The following is a 23,431-nucleotide window of genomic DNA, read 5'->3' on the forward strand; positions in this document are numbered from 1 at the left end:
TGCCCATTCTGTTGCACAAACAATTGACAAGATTTTTATAATGAAGCTTGTATCATTACCAACACCTCCAGAAATAGTGTCAATGACCTGACCTTGACAATCTCTTGCAATAACACCATACCCTGCTGCTCCAGGATCACCTAAAGCAACACCATCACAACAGAACAGTAGATAAATCAATTGTGGATTACTCCATTGACATTCCTTTAGATCATAATTTCTTATGTTTCTCTGCTCTAGCATGAAATAGTGAAGTATATATGAATCATACTCTATCCTCCATTTTGCACCAGTTATTCTATAACCTCCATAAAACACCAGATTCAGTATTCTTCTTTTAAAACACTCCATATTTGGAGAAATACCTTCATGAGTCACTTTATTCTTCTGAAATCACAATTCCCTCAATATGGCACAGGAAGCTATCTTCCAAACTTGTTTAACAAAAGGACTTTTATGCTTTGCAAAATGTAAAATATCAGACAGTGAAGAAGGTACTTGAAAGTTAAAAGTTTGCACTAACCATTGCCAGATATTAGTACTGAAGCCGCACTGCCACAGAATGTGCTTCATACTATCTCGATCTTGTTGACAAATACATCATTTTGAAGCTAATGAGTATCCTTTATCCACCAACTTTTCATCATCTGTATAAACACCTTGTTGAATCTTCCAAATGTTGCTAGCAATTCCAGGATGCAAAAAAGGTTTTCATATCTGATAAGGCCAATGCAATTTAGGTTCTTTGACTCTAATTTTCTCAACACCAGCAGCAGTAGTAAATACTCCTTTCACATCTCCACACCACACTACCATGTCTTTGCCTCCACTCACTGAAGGTAAAGGAATAGGAATTATACCTTGCGGATTAGAAGGAATGTTCTGTTGACCATCAATCAAAAAAATCTTGAACTTTCAGGTGTAAACTGGCTTGCACTGTGATATTGGATCCAAATATGTCAATTAAAGGACTATCTCATATCCAATAAGATAACTTCCATTGAGTGCACCATATACCATTTTTGTCCTTATATTTTACCGTAAATTTTTTTTCCCAATCTTCTTCTGAATTAAGTAATTTCCACATCATCTTCATCAAAAGTGCTTTATTAGTGACCATTAACCTTCTAATACCCAAGCCACCTTCATTATAGGGATTACAAACCTTACTCCACTTTAAAGTATCATATTTTCTTTCCTCACTATCTCCAGTCCATAAAACATTTCTTATAATTCTCTCACAAATCTTGATGATAGAACTTGGCCATTTATAAACAGCCATATTATAAATTGGAATACTGCAGAGAACTGACTTGATAAGAACTAACCTATCATGAAAGGATAGTAATCTGCCTTTCCATGCTTCTAAATAACTTTCCATCATCTCCATCATTGGCCAAACTGTGTTGCTTTTGACTCTCCCAGGTTTTAGTATAACACCTAAGTACTTATCTGGAAAAGAAGTAATCTCCATCTGCAACAAGCTAGAAATTTGAGATTTTCTTAGAGGAGAGCAACTATCCACAAAACACTTGCTTTTTTGTCTATTTATCAACTGGCCTGAACTATCTTGGTCGCACTTGAGTAACCTGAGAATAGATTCTAAACTTTTTTTTTGAACCATTGCTGAAGATGAAAACATCATCTGCAAAGAACAAATGAGTAGGATAAATCCCTTTTCTAACTACCATTGGCTGAAGTTCTCTTGATTCAACAAGTTTTGTTAATCCTATACTTAACACCTCCTCCATCAAAACAAACAAAATTGGAGAAAGGGGATCACCTTGCTTCAATCCTCTTTCCATTGAGAAAAATCCTTTTGGACCACCATTGACCATAACAGATACTTTGGCTGAAGAGAACAAGACATGAAGACAAGCACACCATGATTCAGAAAAACCATATTTTTTAAGAACTTGAAACAGAAAACTCCAGTTTACAGAGTCATAAGCTTGTGAAATATCAAGCTCCATGCCAACATTTCCACCTCTTCTCTTATGTCTCATTTCATTGACTAATTCTGAAGCCAACATCACTTGTTCATGAATATTTCTACCTTTTATATATGCTGCTTGTTGAGATGATACTAATTTACTCATCAAACCACTCATTCTTGTTGATAAAATTTTAGTGAATACTTTGAAACTGAAATTACTTAGACCAATTGGTCTAAACTGATTTGGTTTCTTAGCATTTTGAGTCTTGGGCAACAATACCAAAAAAATTGAGTTGAGGCCTCTTGGTATGTATTTTCTCCTCCAAAAATATTGTATAGCTTCCACAAAGTCTTTGTTAATGATTTCCCAGCAAGAGTTGTAAAAAATACCTGAATAACTATCAGGACCTGGTGCTCCGTCTGCATTCATTTCCCAGACTGCTTTCTTAATTTCATCTGAACTTGGAACACTGTCAAGCATATTTTGGTCTTCTTCTGTTATTAATTGAGGAATTACATCTAATAATAACTCATTGATGTTGACTTCTTGATACTGGAACCTTTTCTGAAAGAATTCAACTAGAATATCAGCAATTTTTTCTTGATCAACTACCAAATTCCCTTCATTATCCTCCAATTCACATATCATATTTCTTGTTTGTCTTACTTTAATATTTGTATGGAAAAAATTAGTGTTTGCAGAGCCTTCTTTTACCCATTGAATTCTTGATTTTTGCTTCATCATGATACTATGTTGAACCTCCCTTAAATTCAATTCATTCTGAGTCATTACAAGCTCATGGAGAGCATGTTCATCTTGAGGATTATTATCTGAAGCCAACATTTTCTATTTAACCAAAACTTCTGCCTCTTGAATTTTAACTTGAATATTACCAAATATTTTCCAATTCCATTCCTTTAAAATTACTTTTAACCTCTTAAGTTTCTGCATAAAAACATAAGTTGGATCTCCTTGTATTGGTTCAGCCCAACTATCTTCAACAATCTTCATAAAACCAGGATGCTCCAACCACATTTTCTGAAATCTTATAGGGACATTTTTTGGCTTAGGAACATTAGCACATCCTCCCAGTAAGGGTGAATGATATGACACCACTCTAATACCCACTTTATAACCCCAATCTCCATACATTTGTAGCTACCCCAAGTTAAAGAAAGCTCTATCCAGATTGCATAAAATTCTTTTACTATGCAATTTGACCATGAAAAATCTAATCCAACTTTAGGAGCTTGTATGAGTTCACAAGCATTTATACACTCATTGAAGTCCAACATTGATCTTCTTGGAGGAGAATTGCCGCCAACTTTTTCTTCCATTGTAAGAACAACATTAAAGTCACCAATGATTAACCAAGGTTTGTTTAAATCACTAATCAATTGCATCTCAGACCACAAAAATCTTCTCTGTACTACTTTAACATGAGCATGAACTCCAGATACAAGCACATTACCCACTTCAACTGTAATCATTTGACTTGTTACTGAGACAACTGAAGGAGTTACTATATAATTAATCCAAAACAACCACATATTACCTTTGTGATTAACTGAAGTATTATGAATTACCATACTCTGCATACCAGGCAGATTTAGTTTACTACAAAAAGAAGAAGAACATTTGATTTTTGATTCTGTAACCCATAGTAATGTTGGGTTGAATTGCTTAACTAAATTATACAACTGTTGCTGGGCCCTAGCTCTTCTAAGACCCCTAAAATTCCAATAAAGTACTTTCATGGTTTTTGTTGGAGATTTGTACCTCTTTTTCCAACATTTCTTCGAAAATTATATTTAACTGGTGCTTGTTTTGAAGAAGTATCAATGGAAATATTCTTAATATTTGGAGAGTTATACTTACTGCATTTATTGAAGGTGTTGTCTTCTTTGTCCCAGAAGCATTTACCACTGAAGTCCATGAAGCAAATTGTACTGGTTCTGTAGTGACCTTTCCTGATCCAGCATCCACAAACTTTACTTCACTCTTTTCTAGCTCAGTTACATCTGCCATTTGAATAAGCTTATGAGGTTCTATGTCAGCCATAATTTCTTCATCAATATTCACTTCATCTTCTTCTCTATTCTCAATTTGGCTGAGAGCATTAAATCTACCACTATTCAAGTGAACTACTACATGAGTAGTTTCAATCTGAGAAGTTAGTATATTTGAAACTACTTAATCTTCCACTAATAGATTTAGAACAGAGTTAGAAGTACTCACTTGCACCACCTCCTTATTGTTACAATTAACAACATCTTCATTATTATTGCATATATCAAAAGGAATATGTGGAGTTTTAGGACCTTGCTGCTGAATAGAAGCATTACCATTTTTAGGAGATTGCTGATGATTAGAAGTATTACTTGTCTTCCTAGTGCTATGATTATGACCTTCACCTGTGGATTGATTTCTGCTTTTTTCCGCTCTACATTCAGTGACCAAATGTCCTAAAATTTTACAGGTTGAACAGAACTTTGGACAATCTGGAATTGAAATGTCTTGAAAGAAACCTCCATATTTTGTGCCAATACATATTTTGTTTGGTATAGATTTAGCAAAATATACTTCAACTAAGACATTAGCATAATAACCTACCTCACATATTTCTGTTGCAGCATCAAGTTCACAGGATTACCAAATTCCTTACAAATTTTAAACAGTATTTTCTCAGACCAAAATTCAAGACCGAGTCCTGGGAATCTTACCCAAACCATAGCTCTAGAAGTTTTTTTACTTTGTGGCCGAAAATTAGAGATCCAATTTCTTATTTGAAGTATTTGATTTGTAACCTCTCATGTTCCTTCCTTGATATACTGACGATCTGTTGCGTTATCTAATTTGATTGTGAAAAACCCCCTTCCCAGTGGAATAAGTTTGCAGTCACCTTCAATCTTCCATTCTCGTCTAAGAATGATAGCAACATCGACAAACTTAAGTTGTTGTAAATTCAATCTCCCAATCAGAGAAAATTTCCAAGGATTTAAGCTTTCTTCAAATAAATCATCTGGCAATTCTATGGACGAAATTTTTGATAATTGTTTTCATTACTAGATATAGCCATAGTGACCTTATTTTTTTCAATTTCAGTGGTTTTAGGACAAGAATCCATGAAACCACCTGAATTAAACCCTAAGAAACATGAAATAATTGATTGCTCAATACAACTGGTTGAGTTTTCCACCTGAAATTTAATGAATCTGAACACTGAAAACGAATAAAGAGAAGAAAAAAATCACTGAGTTGATCGCCCAAGTTGCAGAGCGTAACTCGCCCGAGTTGCAGAGCGTAACTCGCCCGAGTTGTTAAGATCAGTGAATCTCGAATTCAAGGGAGGTGAAGGTAGCAAAAGAACTAATATAATCAATGTTCAATTCCAGTTTCATTGTTGGTTCTTTTAAATCAAATATTTTCACTGAACCAAAACTACTTCAAATAAACGTAGGCAATAGTAAAACGTACTAAAAACTACTTCAATAAAAATCGAGTACAAGTTTTGGCCTTCTGTTTATCTTCATTTGACGTATCTTCCATTCAACGCGCTCTTTCACATTTTCGCCTTTGTTTTTGAATTTTTTGTTGTTAACTTTCAAAACTGAAACTCTTCTTTTCCTTTTAGCGGAACATTTTCTAGGAGCAACTTCTAAAACTTGCACTTACCTCTTACAATTTTCAATCTTTTTAAAATTCTTACATATCTTAGAAACAACGGCTTCAAGTTTTGCATCGCAAAAAAGTGTGATCGCTTTTTCAGCCATTTTAGAAGAGAAAATTCAAGAGAAGTAAATTTGGTGTAAGTGAATTGTTTGAAAATGGTGGTAATTTAAAGAAGTAAAAAGTGAATTTCGAATTTAAAAAAACTACCTGTGACGCCGCATTGGTTCCTCCAACGCCAGCGTTTGTCCTTCGAACGCCAGAGATGGATCTATAGACGCCAGCGTTTTTATCTGGGTTGCATGCCTACTGATCTAACGCCCACTACTTTATCATAGTGGAAAACCTAGTTTGGCCATCCACCTGGCTGAACAAAAGAATGGGTTTGTTCATTCCCACATAAATTGCTCCAAGTTATATATTAATAAGTCAGATTTTGATGAATCACCTGACTGAGAAAAAAAGATCAACCTAAGGCCAAGCATAATGGTAAGTCCATTTAGCTTAGCTTTAACTTTAGCTTGATGTATCCAAACGGAATAAGAATGAAGATGCACCTAAATTAGATTAGGGGCATCACTTAGCTAATAGAGACATAAACTTTCCGTTTTTTTGTTCCCCAAACTTTTTTTTTTCTTTTTTTTACTAGATTTGGATAAATATTATAATATTTAAATTGTTATTAATCATCTTTAATCGCAAAGGAGTTGGTCGGTAACCTCACAACAAGTTGCGCACCGATCCCTTTTTGAATGACAAACCATATTTACTGGAAAATAAAATTCCTAATTTTATCATAAAAATCATAATTGGCTATGCAACACTTCAATCTTTTCAGGAAACCACCGTGTTTTCCCCAAGCTCACCAAGGGTAGAAAAATATAAAACCCCCAAACCATACTTTTGAGCACTGCGTTTATCCAAAAAAAAATTGTGCTTACGAATGACGAAATTAGAGATGGCAAGGCCAGGCGCGAAAGCACGAACCCCACCACTTGTGAAAGGAGAAACCCCTGTGGCATCAATGCACGTATGCTGACCATTTTCCCAGTTATAAACAAGGATATCAGCAGGCCTCAAGGCAGAACTATCATCATATAAAAGGCCCAAAACAACTTCCTTCCTAACATGTACACCATCTCTAAAACAAGCATCAATCAAAGTATCCCGGAAAAGGTCATGCCGAAACTTAAAGCCTACATCACTAGCACATTGCAAGGCGTGGTCACCAAAAACGTCAATCTCTCTACTGCAACTTGAACATGAATTACCTTCTTTAAAAAGTGGGATACCCAAACGATAACATAAGACTGAGGCCAACTGGCACGACCAAATATTTTAATTAAACCCATTAATAGGAATAGCTATAAGATAGTGTTGATCATGGTTTATTTTGTTGCATTGCTAAAGAACTAAGTCACATTCTGACATGGAATACTTTTTAGGCATTTATGTCTTCACATCATCGAAGTATGAAACTGTCAGGATTCTTATAAGATGGGGGACGGTGTCGATGAAGCTAAAAGAAGAAGAAAGAGAGCCACAAAATTATATGTAATTGTCGATGGAGGACTGGAAAGTGGAGCTGGTGCCCGTAACTGGAGTGTTGTGTAAAATATAATCCTGCAAGGAAACAATAATAACCCCAAGAAACAAGGAAGAAACAATAAGCAGTATCGGCCATGCATGGTGTAAATGCCCAGGCCATCATCTCTGAAAGGGAGTGAAGCAATGCGCTGCTGCAGAGGGCCAAAACGAGGTCCATCACCAGTGATCAGTTGGCGTAAATGTTGCAAAAGATGGTTGTCAAACTGGGCTTGAGCGTGTTGCACAACTGCTGGGCGCGTCGTACGCACCAAGAAGTATAGTCGGGAGGCACTGAAGCAACTACGAAGAAACAACAGCTGACTCTGAGGGTCCTCAATCCATTAACTGTATAGCCTTGTTCACCACGTCCAACACCATTTGAGCACAAAACTGGACGTCCAGACTAACGAGCGCTCAAAGAAGCTTAACCTCATTGGAATGCCTATCAATGTTATCAGGAAAAACACCCGATACGACGCTACGTGGATCAATTGTAGGACGGAACAGTTCCAGCTCCGTTTTGGAAACATTAAGTTGCAAACCTCGGATATGTCCATTCATTTGGATGATTGTGTGCGCCTTAGAGATCCGTGATATTACCAATTAGTGTACCATCATCCAAGTACCAGGCCTGGAGGTATAAGTCACACAAGCTATCGATTTTCTTTACTAAAGGATGCAAATCAACATCAAAAAGAAGAGGTCCAAGAAGGTCACCTTGCTGAATTCGCTGAGTAGAAGAAAGAACAGTGTTTTATATAGTATAATCGAGAGGGCTTAGCATAGAAAAATTCAATCCATCTCGAAACAACATAACAGCTACGTCTAAATATTTGTTGTAGATAAAAAAAAGAAAATGGAGATATAATATGAAAAAAAAAATTAATAAATAAAAAGAGCTAAAATAAGAAATTAGAGTAAATGAATGAAAAATGAAAACAAATATCGAATATCTATCGAAAATGTGATTTCTGTATTGATCCGAAAAATAAAACTCAGTTTCCGTAAAACAGTTTTTCAAACGGTCATCGCTTAGCTTAAAAGAGGAACAAAATTGCTCCACTCATTAGCTAGGTGAAACGAAATCGCCACATTAATCAAGTGTTGCCCCATAATTCACCATACTTGACTTATAGCCAAAGGGAAACATGTTACCATTGTGCTGGCCTAATTATAGAATAGAACACAAGTAATGCAAACACCACATTCTAGTTCCGGAACTGATCTGGTTACGGTAAAAATGGGACTCTAAACATTTAATAACAATCTCTATTATTGTATTGCTATTCATTATTAGGTCAAGCAATGTACCATCAAAGTGTGTTTGAAGAAGCCAACATAAAGAACAAAACTTTCACTTAAAGCTTTTTAGACGAGCAAACTTCCAAAAATGACCAAATCCTCCAATCAAAGTCTGCCATTTGTACTTGACCCCCCGACAATCTACGCACAACCACTTTACAATCTGATATCCATAGGCAATTGGCGTTCAGTTATTGGCACATACATAATCTCATCAATCCTAACGTTACACCCAAAGCTTATCACCACGCATATATAAATTTAAAACCAGTTTTTAACTCCGTTTTTCTTTTTTCCTTTTTCTTTTCTTCTCTTCCCCTCATAGACTAATATACATAGAAACAGCTTTGCTGAAATCCGTTTTTGAAATTTCTCTCCGATGAACTCGCGCTCTGAAACAAATCTCAGGTTGGATTTTTGACTTTGATCTTCATTTTAGTACTTTAATTTTGGGGTGTTACAGAATATATTTAATTATTTTTGAAATGAAATTTCTTGTATTGAAATAGGAAATCTTCTTAATTTGAATTTAAATTTTCATGGGGGGTACTAAGGAGATTTGGGTTTTGTTTAATTGCGTAAAATATGTAAGCTTTATTTTCTTTTGGATCTCCTTTTCCATTTGGAGTGTTAATGCAGAAAAGCTGGTAAATTTATTGGAGTTCTCTATCTTTAGTTTCGTGTCCAATTTTTTTTCTTGCTAGATCTGTCTCACGTCATTCAGTTGATTATTGAATTTCTTTTAGTTATTCTTGATGTTGGATCCATTGCGGGACAATTTAGAACAATTTTTTTATGACATTAGAGCCAAATTTGAGTCTTTTGATTACTTTGCTGTGTCAATTAGAGAATTAATGTAATGAAATGGATTGTAGTGGTGGTGGGCACATAGTAGTAGGTTTAGTTGTTCCTTGGACGTGTTCTCAGAACATTTTGCTCTCATCTTGTTGCATGTTTGGTGGTTGTAATTGTGATGAATTGCTGAATATGAATGCAATGGTTTATAACTTCACAAGAAAAAGCAAAATGAAATGAGGGAAATTTTGCAAAATTGTGAATTTCTCAAAGTTAATAGACTAAAGATTTCTATAGATAGATCTTAGAGTTAGGGGAAAGTATTCGGTTTATTTTACGCTCTTGTTTACCTCTGAAATAGTTTGCAAGCATTCTATGATTGTCTTGGTACTTGAAATACTTTTTGATCTCTTTCAGTGAGTACTTGATATACAGATGTTGGCACTTAATTAAAACTATCTGTCGGTGGCACTTTGGTTTGACATGTAATTCGAAAGTTCATCTAAATTGCTTGCTTTTCTTTTCGAAGAAATAAGTAGGAAAAGTATTTGATGTCGATGCCTAGTAGCTGTTTGAAGTAATGAACTTTGCTGGAATTACTTGTCTTTGATGCCTATAATGTGTTTCTTAACTACACAATTTGAAACAACACTGTATCTTAACTGCAACATTTTACGATTCCAAACTCTCAGGGACACATTTGTCAGATAGGCTGGGCATGTCGGAACCCCTGCTTCTTCAGCCCTCGGTTCCTTACCCTCCATCTGAATTGGACGTTAATGACAATGATGGGATGGAGCTTTTGTCGGCATCCTGGAATCAGGACTATGGATGCTTTGCTGCTGGGACAAGCCGTGGTTTTCGGATTTACAATTGTGACCCTTTCAAGGAAATTTTTAGGAGGGATTTGAAAAGTGGGGGGTTTGGGATTGTTGAAATGCTGTTCCGCTGCAACATTCTGGCCCTCGTTGGTGGTGGATCTAATCCACAGTACCCTCCTAACAAAGTTATGATTTGGGATGATCACCAGAGCCGATGCATTGGTGAATTTTCGTTCAGATCTGATGTACGTGCCGTGAAACTTAGAAGGGAACACATCGTTGTGGCTCTTGAACATAAGATATATGTTTATGATTTTACGGATCTGAAGCTTCTTCATCAAATAGAGACATTTTCAAACCCAAGAGGGCTTTGTTGCCTTTCACACCATTCAAATACCTCCGTGTTGGCTTGCTTGGGTCTCCAGCGAGGGCAGGTACGAATAGATCACTTTGGGTTGAAGATGTCAAAATTGATTGATGCTCATGACTCTAGCTTGGCATGCTTTACCTTAACTATGGATGGACTTCTTCTTGCTACTGCAAGTACAAAAGGCACTTTGGTTAGAATTTTCAACACAATGGATGGGACTCGCTTACAAGAGGTATAGTGATTTTACATGGAACCTGCGTTATGTTTCTCGCTTTATTTGTGTAATTAAACTTTTAAAGTGAGCACGTTCTGAACGCTTTAGTTTTTGCTTTACATGGTTGTAACCTTCAAATGATTCAGCATTTGTTGAAATAGTGTCCTTATTGTGGCAAAGCATGAGCTGTTGCTTCGTCCATGTGGACTAGGTTAAACTTCTTCTGTGTTTGAATTCTTAGCACTAGATGCTGAAGCTTTACTGTATATTTACTCCTCTAGAACATACTATCATAAAAGAGTCAAGATTATGGTTTGACCTTAGTACTAGTTAACGTATTCTGATCAAGACTTTAGAAAAATCTTATTATAAACCAGGATAGATTTGACTGTCATATTACTCAATGTCAAGTTGTCTTCCTGATGAAACAAGTTCTTCGGGTTCTATCCTTGCTAAAGCCACTGATCAGTATATTTCAATTGCTTATCCATCAAGGGTTGTGATCTTCGATTTCCGTTTAGCCTATATGCACGTAACCACTCTCTAACTAGAAGACAGTTTTCTTTAGCCTTTACTGGCATCCATTTCCATCTTGAAGAGTATTTACCGCAGTAGACCACCTCATGGGTGGTCACAAAAACTTAATGCCTAAAGTCTTTCTCATATTCATGTAACTAGAGAGAACCGCAAGCCCAAATTTGAGTTCTGCCTTGTTTGCAAATTATTAGTTGTAATCTTGAACACACTGTGGCTTCAAATTTGCAAATTAATGACGGTAAGTTTGAACTCTTTACAGTCTCTGATGTTAGTTGCAGAATTCTGAACCATAAAATCGACTTCCATCTTGTGGTGCATGATGTTTATGTTGTGGGCAGAAGTTTTTTTTGGACTTAGCAAAAAAAGAAAGATGTTTATGTTGTAGCAACTGAAAATAAACTAGTTGCATAATTATGGTTGCTCCCAGACCACATGTTATTCTCAAACTCACTACTGCCCTGATATGCTAATGGTATAACACCTGTAACTAATTTACGTGCACTGCTTCCCTTAGTAGGTCCGCAGGGGGGTGGACAGAGCAGAAATATACAGTATTGCACTCTCTCCAAATGTCCAGTGGTTGGCCGTCTCGAGTGACAAAGGCACAGTCCATATCTTCAGTCTCAGGGTACGGGTGGTGGGGGAGGAATCATCTAACCATTACGGCACTGCTCAATCGCCTACCGTCCACCAGAACTTTTCGAATAATCTCCTATCCCCAAATACTGGTGGTAACCCTGGATCATCCCTTTCTTTTATGAAAGGTTTGTGAAATTTTAAGATGAAAGATGCAGTTTCTAGGTTTCCCCGGTATTTTTTTAATCATAAAATTGCTTCCACACGTCAATTCAGTACTTTCTGTTGGTTCTTTGTCAGGAATGTTACCGAAGTATTTTAGCTCAGAATGGTCATTTGCCCAGTTCTTTGTACCAGAAAACAACCGGTTTGTTGCAGCATTTGGGTTTCAGAACTCTGTCATGATCGTTGGCATGGATGGCAGGTGAAAACTACAAACCGACTGCTTATTTTATATCTCTCTTTAAAGTATGATGTTTGCTAAATGCAAAGTATCATCTAGTTGATTTAATTATATTACTTTCAGCATTTGAACTAATACTTGTCACTATTGGGAATCCTATACCCAGTTTCTATAGGTGCACTTTTGACCCATTAAATGGAGGGGAGATGTCGCAGCAAGAGTACATCAGGTTTCTGAAAATTGACAATAGGCCAAAATCAGGAACCACTTGAACACCATAGAGAAAATCAATTCAGGTTTTCTTCCTAATGTTCACCTTTCCATATGTAAATTATAACAGCGGACTGGTCGATGAAAATCATCACCCAAATATTGCAGCATCTTATGGCTGCTAGTCTTTGTTTCGGCCCCGTTCGATATGGTTGCTGTTGTTTCCAAGCAGGTGATGCTCAAATCCACCTCATGGTTTGATTGTGAATACCCCTTGATGAACTTACCGTTTTGTACAAACTAATGTTTGGCTATTTAATGTTAAAATTATGTGAACGTATGTCTTAACCATTGTAGAGGCAAGCTTCTGAATGGCTCGTGTTCGTGCAATTTCCCTTTGTAGGGTCTTTATCTATATCACTGTGGAACTTCTCGTCAAATCAAATTTTTTTCTTAATGTGATTTATTTACTGCTTAACATTCCCAGCAGTTGTAGATTCGGAAGTCTTTTAACGGCATGAGCATGTAACAAATTTAAGACATTCCTCATAAATTGTTCGATGACTTTTTCTCTGATGGTGTCTTATAAGACATCATATAGCACACGTACTGTGCTGTTTGAATACTAGCTTTGCAGATACTCTTGTTGGCCTTACGATTATGGGAGTCGAGGACTTGGTGCATACTGCATAACATAGAAGGGTTGGGAAAAAGATCCTTGATCCCAGTCTTGACAGCTTCCTGGTAGTTAACTTAGGATTTCTCATTCTCCCTGAGGTGGTAACTCATCATCTATAGACTCTCAGTTAAAGCAATATTCATACAGCTGCCGATTAAAATGAAACTCGAGTCAGCCAAGCTGAGTTCAAAACACACACTAGACTTTTTATCGTAAAAGCAATGACTTCTTTCATTAGATATTCTTTATTGTGTATTTCATTCATGTCTTCCAAAAGAAACTACCAGTGATGTCTTTAACAACTCCATAGAAGAAATTGGAAGAGGACGGGCATGTGATGATACAACGACATTATTGAGTTATATTGCTTGCAAACAGAAAATCAGAGCTTCGACTTGACAGTTTTATGATCATCAAAAGCAATCATCACTTTTCCAATGACTTTCCGGTCTTTGATTGCTGAGAATGCAAGGTTTGCCTGTGAAGAACATGATTAAAAACTTAAGTGAAAGTGTAAACCGCATCAAAAGTTAAAGCAGCAAAGCTTGGAATATTTTAGCCAAAACAACAGAAGTTTAAGTGGAATAGGACAAAAGTTTAAGTAGCAATGCTTGGAATGTTTTAGCCAAAACCCACCATGTACGATAGTAGGGTTATGGAATCTGGAGTAAACTGAGCACTGTTGGCAAAAGCTTGCTTGATTAAGCATCAAGTTAAGGCTAAGCAATTTAACATAGGTAAGAAAAACAATATGCAGTAAAGCCCATCTTACCTCTGATAGGCTGTATATATGAGAAACTTTGATGCTTATCAAACCCCTAGCTAGCCAGGAGAGAAGCTCCTTGAGAGACTCTTCAAGGACATGTGGCCGGTGCATTTTGTAACTCCCCCAGTAGAGTCCATGTATTGTCCAATTCTGTGCAGCCACAATAAGATCAGATTGTTAAAACTAAGAAGTGGGTCTCCCAGCTTGACCTTTAACCGAACTCCCAAGTAATGACGGGACAGTTGCTTGCAATTTTAGAGTTTTGGACTTACGACTCCAACAAACCTTCATTTATTTGGCTCAAGCTTAAAAACTGATTGCGAGCCCTCTTTTCTTCCATGAAGAGGAAGGTAAAACAAGTCCAGCTCAGCATATAAGGAACAGCTATTTTGAGTAGGGTAAACCAAACTGATTTGGTGAACAATTGAGCTTTAAATTGATAGTATAGCCACATCTAGGCAGTACCTTAACAAGTGCAATATTTGCAGGAATAACGGGGACTTCTCCACTTGCAAATCCTATGACCAAGATGTGTGCCCCCCAGTTGAGTAGCTTCATGCTTTCTTTAGTAAGCTTTCCCCCGACTGGGTCGTATAGGACATCAACTCCTTTAAGCTTCCGGACCTTCAGGAACTTTTTTACACTTTCAATAACACTCCCATTGGTCAAGTCAACAACATGCTCAACACCAAGCGACTTGAGAGACTCCACCTTTTCAGCTCCCCTGAAACCCAAGAATATACATTAAGCCTTGATTATATCTATTAATCTACACATGAAAAAAGGATTAATAATAGAGTAAATGAGAATACCTAGCAACTGCAATAACAATTGCACCACAGACCTTCCCAATCTGTACAGCTGCAAGTCCAACACCACCAGCGGCACCAAGTACAAGCAACACCTGCACTTTTATCACCATGGTTCAATATAGAGCACTATCCAGTATGGAGCATTTAGAAAGAATACTAATTGCCTTGCCCCATGTTTAATTGCAATCAGCGAAACAACTTTCTATCAATTTCAAATTTTCAGGTTCAGTATCCGTAAAAAATAATTAATGCCACAACTGATTAACATAACGGGTATAATTATTTCAGTATGCTCGAATCTAGTAACTGGGTGCATTATGATTTCTGTGGATCTCAAAGTCTCTCACCATACTATTCATTGTTTGCATTCACCTACCATATGACAGATTCAAGGCTTTGGGTGCATGAGTGCCACAGATCAAGGTTCAAATGAATTCCATTTCTAAACCAAGACCAAATTCTAACCAGTTTGATTCATTCAGCTGTGTAGGAGTCCGTTTTTCTGACGTTCTACTAAACATACAGTAACAAAACCTACAGGTAGTAATAAAATCTCTAGAGTAGGAGAGTTACTGAATTACCTGACCAGGACTCAATTGTGCCCTATGAACAAGCCCTACATGTGAAGTCCCAAACGCAACAGGAAGTGCTCCAGCACTCACCAAATCACATCCATCGGGAACCAAAAACCTTCAATTTTCCAATAAATCATCAAATTCTTTACACAAAAAAGCCAATTTCTAAACAGAGGTTGTTAATAAAATGATAGTTACTTACAAATCATTTTGATCGCAAACAATAAACTGAGCAAAAGAACCAAGACTGATGAATGAACAAACCCGATCTCCAATTTTGAACTTCCTAACTTCATTTCCAACAGAATCGACCACACCAGAAAAATCAGAACCAGGAATGAACGGGAGAGAGAATTTTTCTTGATATTTTCCAAGTATTTGAAGGTAATTAGCGTAGTTTAAGCTAGTAGATTTCACTCTTACTCTAATGGAGGTAGGGGAATTCAATTCAGGGATTGGTTGAACTGTTGAGACTGTTATTGCTGAATTTTGTGATATCGGAATCGTTGGATCACCGAGTTTTCTGCAAACTAGGGCTTCCATTTGATCACTTGATGATGATGGTGGTGAGCAAAATGAAACAGACGAAAAAGAGAGAGATCAGACAGAAATGATGAGAAAATAATCTCTTTTTGTCCGAGACCCAAGAAAAATAAATAAAACGGATAGGATTGATACGTCATCAATTATTATTACACTCTAGTTACACTGATCCTGCTCTTGAGCAGTCCCAGCACGATCACCATTTTGTGTTTGTTTTCAGACACTAGCCGACACCCTGACTTCCGAATTAGAATCAACTCAGTGTTCCAGCTCTTTGACAAAATGGCGTTTCAAGAATAGAATTTATCAAATGGCACGAGAGTACCCATCCAAAATGAGACGGGCCTTTTGTACTGATGACCTGCTGCAAGTCTGAAATGTTTTAAATCCGACTTCTATGAATTTGAGTATAATGACGATTTGTTAAAAGTTGCATTCCCACTGTAGATGCTTATCCTACCCCAAGTTTCAGAATACTGTGAACAGCTTAAAACAAGAACTGACTTTTAAATACAGTCATTGCACAGGAAAACGAGTGCCGCACCCCAAAACTTTAGATGAAAATTTATCTTTACAATAGATACAAACTTTTTGGCTTATTATGAATAAGATTACAACAGCTATGCAAGTCACAGTTCAAGCTACGGTGGTTGAGTCTCAAGTTTGCCTATGTGAAAAGGAGGAGAACTAGTTTTAAGGACAATTAAAATGAACAACACCTGCCAATTCAAGGACCTCGATCTTCTGCATGCATTATACTAGCACGGCACCAGATTGTTGCCGTAAAGACGAATGGAAAGGCTATCTTGACGAAGGAACTAATAACAGCATCCGACCTGCCCTTGTGAGTATCTGATCACATCTTGTATCAGAACTTGACGAGGTTCTAGTATAAATCATTGTGGTGGATTCCAGCATGTCCTCTCCAAATCCGCATGCCTCAAAGAACAATCTGCCAAGCATTCATGATCATGATATTATTCTGATTTGGCTACAGTTAACAAGAAGTGACTTTGGCATGCAGAATTAATGAGTCCTTCGCTGATAAATTAACATATCTTCAAAACAATTTGTTTAAAGTTTCCATTTGCTACTAATCAAGACTGAAAGCGCAAGTGATGATAGTCTGTGGTCTCGATACAAACTGTGAATAGAAACAATAGTGTTCTATCGAAAACTAATAACAGTGTAGTTACCCCTAAACCATCATATTACAATCAAATTTATCGGGGAATAAATTTAACCATAAGTTTGCAATCCTTGGGTTATGGCGAGCGAGGTTGGATAAATCGAATGCGCCTCACAAAGGATAAACAAATAGAAAAATAAGAAAAGAATGTGCCTCATGGACATGGAGGAATGTAATTAACCCCATGAAATGACAACAGCAAAACATCTCAAGATGCAATCCGAGTTATTCTGGGAAGATCGCAAGGGTCCCCTAATTCATTAGCATGAAAAATCTAACTACATCAAGGATTTTCCTAGAATTAGGATGGTACAAGATTGTTGTTCATTTGATTAACTAGTAGTTCCAACATGAGTTATTGCTACTTGATCAAAGATTTTCATAAAAATTGTTTACATAAGAATGTTGGGCTTGATTGATCGTGTATCATAATACATTACCAATAGTCAGTTCTATGAGTTGGTTCAAATTTTCAAGAAATGTAAAATTACCTCTCTTTTTCTGAGCAAAGAGCTGATATATCATAAATTTCTTTGTTCGTAAGAACCCTGTGAAAATAAGAAAATAAATCCTTAGCTTACCATCCCAAACTCAACTCAGTCGACAATCTTGTTATTCGGATAGTCAAGTTCGTCAACAACTTCACTACCACAACCTTTAATTCATCATATACATAGGAAACATCATATTCAATTTTCCACATGGCTATTCTACAAAGAATAACAAAAGCTAAGAACCATCTAACCGCGGAGAATTCCTCAATATTTCAAGACATAATGTATAAAAACTCCAGTAATGTAATAGAAATGCTACTGGCAACTGCCAAACAATTTTACTTGGGATTTACACACCTCAAGATCCTTTTAACTATCATTCGACCGATTCCTAGTCTTTGCAATGACGGAAGTACCTGAAAAGTGCTGAATCAAAATTATGTCAATATAGAAATATGAAAATTTCCAATTCTGGAAAAGAATTTTAAGTTTCTCACCATGACATCATGAATTGAGGCAGTCAATCCATTATGAGAAACAACACGACCAAAACCAACCAATCTCCCATTAGATTCATTAACTGGTATTGCTTTCTGAAACAATTCACCGAACCCTAATTCAGATTTCTGAGTCATAATTCCATCTTCTCCCGGACACTCTTCATTTGAAATGGATAAAGGTTTACAGAAAACAGAAACAGTAACTGAACTATGGGAGAGAGCGATTCGAAGTTTGTTTAAATCAACTGGTTCAACTCTACCTTCTGAATCAATGTTCGGAAATCGGTGACAAGAGAGGTTGCAGGAACTGAAAAGATCTCTGAGATGGACTGGATTTATGTGAGATGGGTTTGTTGAGATGAAAATGGGAGGTCGGACTTTTTTCAGAGGTTTGCTGGAGATTGATGCTGAAATTGGTGGAAGATATTGTGTATACATATATCTCACCGTCAGACACGTGTATATAGAAAAATACGTGGAAAGCATGCAGGCCGAGACATCAAAATACGATGCACTACGGAACACCAAATAAACTCCAAGGAGTCACTTTATCTCATCCCAAAAGAAGCTAGGATCAATGGTGGAGAGAAAGTTAGCTGACACGGACGTGACGGGGGCAGAAGATACTTGTCTGACACGAGCAGGCATCTCAACCACCCTCATTAAACACTCTGAGCAGTATACGTGTCGATCAACCCGTGGAACGAGCGAGGATGTCTCTGCGTGATCAAGTGGAAAACGCAGACCTCTGCGTGATGGACACAAGACACTAGAAGATAAGGTTCCAACGGACTTCAGAGATGGGTCCCACACTCTAACCCTATAAATACCCCCTCTCCACCAAGAGGAAGGGGGATCGGAAAAATCAGGAAGGGAAGGAGAGAGATTACGAGTGTAAGTTAATCCTTTAGAAGAGAAAATACATGTAAACCCAAAAGTCATTCGACTACTCTTGTAACCGTGAAGAACATAGTGAAACAACAAACCCCGTGGACGTAGGCCTTAGTGCTGACCACGTAAACCTCGGTCTTGTTTACATTTCAGCACTTTATATCTGTCTAACCCCATGGATCTTTACTTGTACACTTTGCTTTCTTTGTTTTTACCTATATCCCGTGCGCAAACGCCCCGCATGGAGTTGTTAGATGAGGCTGTGATAAACCCGAAGGTTTTGAGCCAAGGAATCAACACTAAGATATCATCATCACAAATCACTCTAGATTACGATGATTGGTTGTGAGCATTCGGATGCCTTCGTGATTTGTGTGTTCACAATTTGGCGCTAGAAACAGGGACTTCGTCCCGGTAAAAGATTTATCTTGTCCTGTGATTTCGTCTTAAACTGGCATATGATTGCTCTGATTTATTAGCTCGGACCGTATAGATCATTTGTTAACTTCATTATATTCAAAAACGCACCCGTTATCTTCGATAAGATTTATTGTTTTGATCCATGGATTGACGTTTTTCTTTAGATCTCGTGCCAACCTGTCCCTCAGGGGGGTTTTCGTAGTTTTTTTTAAGGATCTACTTGCTTTTTTTTTTTAAAAAAAAAAAGGGATCTCTTTTAAATAAAACTTTAACCCGAGTATTGTAACTCGTCTGTATTAATCGTCTCCTAGAAGAAGATATTTCGCAAACTAACCCGATTCACGCGGATATTCCCGTTTTTCGCTATTTGAAATTCCCTTGTGCAGAAAGAACGGATTGTGAGTAAGGAAGGCGAGTTTCTGCGAGATCTCATTGTCGACAAAAGGACCCGTGATGGAAAAGACGCAGGAAGCAGGAAAATCCAAAGCTTTGTCAAAGGAAACACCCAGGACAACCCCGGTCATCACCCGAAGCAAGCAGAAAGGAGACAAAGCTAAAATGACCAGTCAAAGGCAAGATACTACGGAAATCACTTCACCTATGAACGCTAATTCAGTTGCAGCCGCGGCTCTCAGAGCAGCGGCGACAAAGTACGGTGCGGCTGCGGTAGTCCCGAAGGCTGCAGAGGCTAGCAAAACTTGCGCTATGAATCAACTTCATCAACCAAGAGAAAGGGTGGATGAATCCAGAACAGTCCAACCCGTGCACCTTCCAACTTTCGGAATGCTACCAATAAATGATCAAAATCAAACCATACTGGCGGCTCTAGCACCGCAGAGGGGCACTCACCCCGCTTTGGAAATGCCAGCAACCGAAGCTGAACCTTTGCCACCTTTAGTGCAGACTGTAGAGGAAGGCGGCACCATGGCCGTAGTGGCACGAGCTGGGACTCCCAATCAGGGGTCCAACCAATCACATCGACTGATGGCTGAGCTTGAAGAATTGAAGAAGAGCCAGCAGGTTTACGCAGATGTTGTAGCCCTGTTGGCCAGAGAAAATCAAGATTTAAAGGAGCGGATTGCTCTAAGCACGAAGACCAGCCAACAACTTGATGAAGCAAATTCCAAAGCACCAGAGCCAAACCGAGACCGTAGAGTCGTCATAGCGGCTAATGGAGACGCGACTAGGGGAAGTAGCGTATCCGACCCGGATTATGACGACGGAGAATCATACGGTAACAAGTAGAAGAACTTAGGGCACCACCGCGCGATGGAAGAGCTACGAGATGAGATGATGGCCGAGATCAGGCAATTAAAAAATAGACAAGGCGGGGGGAGGTTAGAAGAGGTCATGAGAGAAGCTAACTCTACGCCCTTAACTCATCGCTTGGCCAACACCCCTATTCCACTGAAATGCCCTGTCCCAACGTTCGAATGCTATGATGGATCCAGCGACCCTGCTGCACATATTCGGTATTACAACCGTGTCTTAGCTAGATGGGGTCAGAACGACGCCGTACTCTGTAGATACTTCCCGTCAAGCCTGAAGGGATCGGCATTATCATAGTTTGATAATCTGCCACCAGACTCCATCCACTCATACGACCAACTCGCAGAGAAATTCTTAAGAACATACATGTACAACAAGACTGTAAACACCGGAATGGATAAGCTCTTTTCACTAGCGATTGGCTACAAGGAAACCACGAGGGAATACACTAACAGATGGCACAAGATCTTCCAAGCCATAGGGAGCGTGGACCCAGTGGTAAGCATCAATTGCTACAAATGGGGATTAGACCGAATGAGTCCCCTATTTGTTGAGATTCATGGAAGCGTTCCTAAGACAGAGGGAGATCTTCGAATAATTATTGAAAAGCACGCTCGACTTGAAGAAATTCAACGGGAAAACCCGAGGGCATATCCGCAGAGATCTCACCGCACCAATTCAGCAGAACAAACCAATGGGGCCAAAAGGAGTTACTCAGTGGAGAGACCTCACGAAGATAGGAAGGAACGAAGGGATGAACGAAGAACAGGTGACCGAAAATTCGAAGATCAAGTTTACACCCCGCATGGCCTTTATTGCTACACTAGAATGCCCTTCGGACTTCGAAACGCAGGGGCAACATACCAAAGAATGGTCGATGCTATCTTCAAGCCATGGATTGGAGGAACCTTAGAATTTTACGTTGACGACATGCTTGTCAAAAGCAAGCTGCGAAAAGATCACCACCAGGATCTGAGAAATATCTTCGAAGCAATGAGAAAACATCACATGAAAGTGAATCCGAAGAAATGTACTTTCGGTGTCACCTCGGGAAATTCCTCGGGTATCTGGTAACAAAAAGGGGCATCGAGGTAGACCCAGCAAAGATTCAGGCCATAGTAGAGATGTCGTCCCCGAAGAATTGAAAGGAAGTACAGAAACTCAATGGATCCATAGCAGCTTTGGGCAGATTTATTGCCCGATCCTCGGACAAATGCAAACATTTCTTCAATATTCTCAAAAAAGGGAGCAGGTTCGAATGGACCGCTGAATGCGAGGAAGCATTCCAAAAAATCAAAGAACACCTAGCCTCAATCCCGATCCTGCAGAAGCCAGATCCTGATGAGGTTTTGGCATTGTACATAGCAGCAACAGAAGACGCGGTCAGCGCAGTGTTGGTCAAAACCAATACAAATATAGAACAACCTATCTATTATGTCAGCAAGACCCTCAATTCTGCGGAAAGGAACTATACCAAGATCGAACAGCTCATCCTCGCATTGGTATTGGCTACTCAAAAGCTGAGAACCTACTTCCTAACTCACCTCGTCAGGGTCCCATGCAAAGCACCATTGGAAGCAGTCCTCAAAAGCACGGGAAAAGTGGGCCGAATAGCCAAATGGAACACCCATCTGGACCAATTCAACATCATTCATGAAATTCAACATTCTCGGAAGTCCCAAGTTCTGGCGGATTTCTTAGCAGACCTCCCCCTTGACAACGACGAAGAGATTAAGGGAATACCAGAAGCCGAGGAAGAAAACAAGGATCCAATGGATATCCTCGAACCTGCGAGTCAAAGACAATGGGAAGTCTTCGTCGACGGATCCAAAAATAAGGAAGGAGCAGGAATAGGATTGTCATCATCACCCCAACCGGAGAAAGGATTATACAGGCACTTAGGTTAGAATTCAAAGAGCATACCAACAACATCGTTGAATACGAAGCTGTCGTACATGCCCTCCGTATAATAATAGAGATGGGGGTAACCGATGTAAGGCTGACAAGTGATTCGCAGCTTGTCATACGGAAAATAAGGCTCGAGTATAATGTGTACGATGACACCCTCTCAACTTACATGACCTTGGTCCAAACATTGGCATCGCAAATCCCGAACATCAAGTTCCGGCACTTATGCAGAAGGGACCTCAGGCACGCGGATGCCCTAGCATATATATCATCCATGCTGAGGGATAAAAACGTCGAAGCTATTAAAATAGCAAGGGTATACGAGCCTTCGATTGCATCTCAATTATCCTTCGCTACCAATCAAGATACAGTGGAAGAAAATATCGAAGACCAGGTAGGAGAAGACATCCATAACGACTTTAACGAAGAAGATATCCTGTCAAGAGAAAATCAAGACGAAGACTTCAGCAACGAAGATGACTGGAGAGTGATGATCCATGCCTTTCTCGAAAAGGTAAGCTTACCTGCGGATCAGAAACAAGCTAGGAAGATACTCTCCAAAGTAGGAAGATATGATCTTCGGGATGGGGTCCTGTACAAGAAATCCTTCCTCGGACCATTACTACGTTGCTTGTCCCGGAAAGAGGGGCATCAAATTCTAAATGATATCCATTATGGTGACGCGGGGAATCATAGCGGCATGAGATCACTAGCTGACAAAGCAAAAACGCAAGGATATTACTGGCCGACAATGATACAGGATGCCGCGAGGATGTCCCGACGGTGTGAAGAATGTCAGCGCTTCGCCAAAAAGATCCACGCGCCGGCAACAATGTTAAACTCCGTCGATAGCCCGTGGCCATTTGCAAAATGGGGCGTAGACATCGTCGGGCATTTCATCGAAGGATCAGGGAAAAGACGATTTTTGATAGTAGCCACGGACTACTTCAGTAAATGGGTGGAG

The 23,431-nt window shown here is 38.7% G+C and overlaps 4 protein-coding genes across 4 annotated transcripts; 1 reads left to right on the forward strand and 3 right to left on the reverse strand.

The window, feature by feature from the left end:
• Positions 1–711: 711 nt before the first annotated feature.
• Positions 712–2,780, reverse strand: LOC113324214. The gene is made up of 3 exons (XM_026572535.1): positions 1,689–2,780; positions 1,040–1,474; positions 712–882 (listed from the first exon to the last, which is right to left on the reverse strand). The coding sequence occupies exons 1-3, from the start codon at positions 2,778–2,780 to the stop codon at positions 712–714; spliced, it is 1,698 nt and encodes a 565-aa protein (XP_026428320.1).
• A 5,971-nt stretch (positions 2,781–8,751) lies between these two features.
• On the forward strand, positions 8,752–12,876 carry LOC113322948 (autophagy-related protein 18c-like). Its single transcript, XM_026571154.1, has 5 exons — positions 8,752–8,903; positions 9,983–10,713; positions 11,750–11,996; positions 12,109–12,232; positions 12,378–12,876. The coding sequence occupies exons 2-5, from the start codon at positions 10,009–10,011 to the stop codon at positions 12,481–12,483; spliced, it is 1,182 nt and encodes a 393-aa protein (XP_026426939.1). The 5' UTR covers positions 8,752–8,903; positions 9,983–10,008; the 3' UTR covers positions 12,484–12,876.
• A 318-nt stretch (positions 12,877–13,194) lies between these two features.
• On the reverse strand, positions 13,195–15,885 carry LOC113322949 (quinone oxidoreductase-like protein 2 homolog). Its single transcript, XM_026571155.1, has 6 exons — positions 15,456–15,885; positions 15,260–15,368; positions 14,679–14,770; positions 14,332–14,590; positions 13,873–14,016; positions 13,195–13,578 (listed from the first exon to the last, which is right to left on the reverse strand). The coding sequence occupies exons 1-6, from the start codon at positions 15,794–15,796 to the stop codon at positions 13,483–13,485; spliced, it is 1,041 nt and encodes a 346-aa protein (XP_026426940.1). The 5' UTR covers positions 15,797–15,885; the 3' UTR covers positions 13,195–13,482.
• Positions 15,886–16,315: 430 nt separating this feature from the next.
• Positions 16,316–18,417, reverse strand: LOC113324215 (uncharacterized N-acetyltransferase ycf52-like). Its single transcript, XM_026572536.1, has 4 exons — positions 17,977–18,417; positions 17,837–17,895; positions 17,477–17,533; positions 16,316–16,748 (listed from the first exon to the last, which is right to left on the reverse strand). Exons 1-4 carry the CDS (start codon positions 18,415–18,417, stop codon positions 16,598–16,600), a joined length of 708 nt encoding a protein of 235 aa, XP_026428321.1. The 3' UTR covers positions 16,316–16,597.
• Positions 18,418–23,431: the final 5,014 nt, after the last annotated feature.

This window comes from Papaver somniferum, chromosome 11, assembly GCF_003573695.1.
Source record: "Papaver somniferum cultivar HN1 chromosome 11, ASM357369v1, whole genome shotgun sequence".
Taxonomy (NCBI): domain Eukaryota; kingdom Viridiplantae; phylum Streptophyta; class Magnoliopsida; order Ranunculales; family Papaveraceae; genus Papaver; species Papaver somniferum.

Bases quoted from the DNA above. Each gene is read 5' to 3' on its own strand.
- LOC113324214 (XM_026572535.1), bottom strand. From the start codon at position 2,780: ATGTTGGCTTCAGATAATAATCCTCAAGATGAACATGCTCTCCATGAG. The intron at 1,475-1,688 runs GTAGTTAGAAAA...AGCTTGTTGCAG, and splicing joins CAAGAGAACTTCAGCCAATG to ATGGAGATTACTTCTTTTCC. The intron at 883-1,039 runs GTAAAATATAAG...GATGGTCAACAG, and splicing joins ATTGGGAAAAAAAATTTACG to AACATTCCTTCTAATCCGCA.
- LOC113322949 (XM_026571155.1), bottom strand. From the start codon at position 15,796: ATGGAAGCCCTAGTTTGCAGAAAACTCGGTGATCCAACGATTCCGATA. The intron at 15,369-15,455 runs GTAAGTAACTAT...GGAAAATTGAAG, and splicing joins GTTTGCGATCAAAATGATTT to GTTTTTGGTTCCCGATGGAT. The intron at 14,017-14,331 runs GTACTGCCTAGA...GTGGCTGCACAG, and splicing joins CAAATATTGCACTTGTTAAG to AATTGGACAATACATGGACT.
- LOC113324215 (XM_026572536.1), bottom strand. From the start codon at position 18,417: ATGTATACACAATATCTTCCACCAATTTCAGCATCAATCTCCAGCAAA. The intron at 17,534-17,836 runs GTGTGTAAATCC...TTATTTTCACAG, and splicing joins ATAGTTAAAAGGATCTTGAG to GGTTCTTACGAACAAAGAAA. The intron at 16,749-17,476 runs GTAATTTTACAT...AATGCTTGGCAG, and splicing joins CTTTGCTCAGAAAAAGAGAG to ATTGTTCTTTGAGGCATGCG.
- LOC113322948 (XM_026571154.1), top strand. From the start codon at position 10,009: ATGTCGGAACCCCTGCTTCTTCAGCCCTCGGTTCCTTACCCTCCATCT. The intron at 10,714-11,749 runs GTATAGTGATTT...TTCCCTTAGTAG, and splicing joins ATGGGACTCGCTTACAAGAG to GTCCGCAGGGGGGTGGACAG. The intron at 12,233-12,377 runs GTGAAAACTACA...TCCTATACCCAG, and splicing joins ATCGTTGGCATGGATGGCAG to TTTCTATAGGTGCACTTTTG.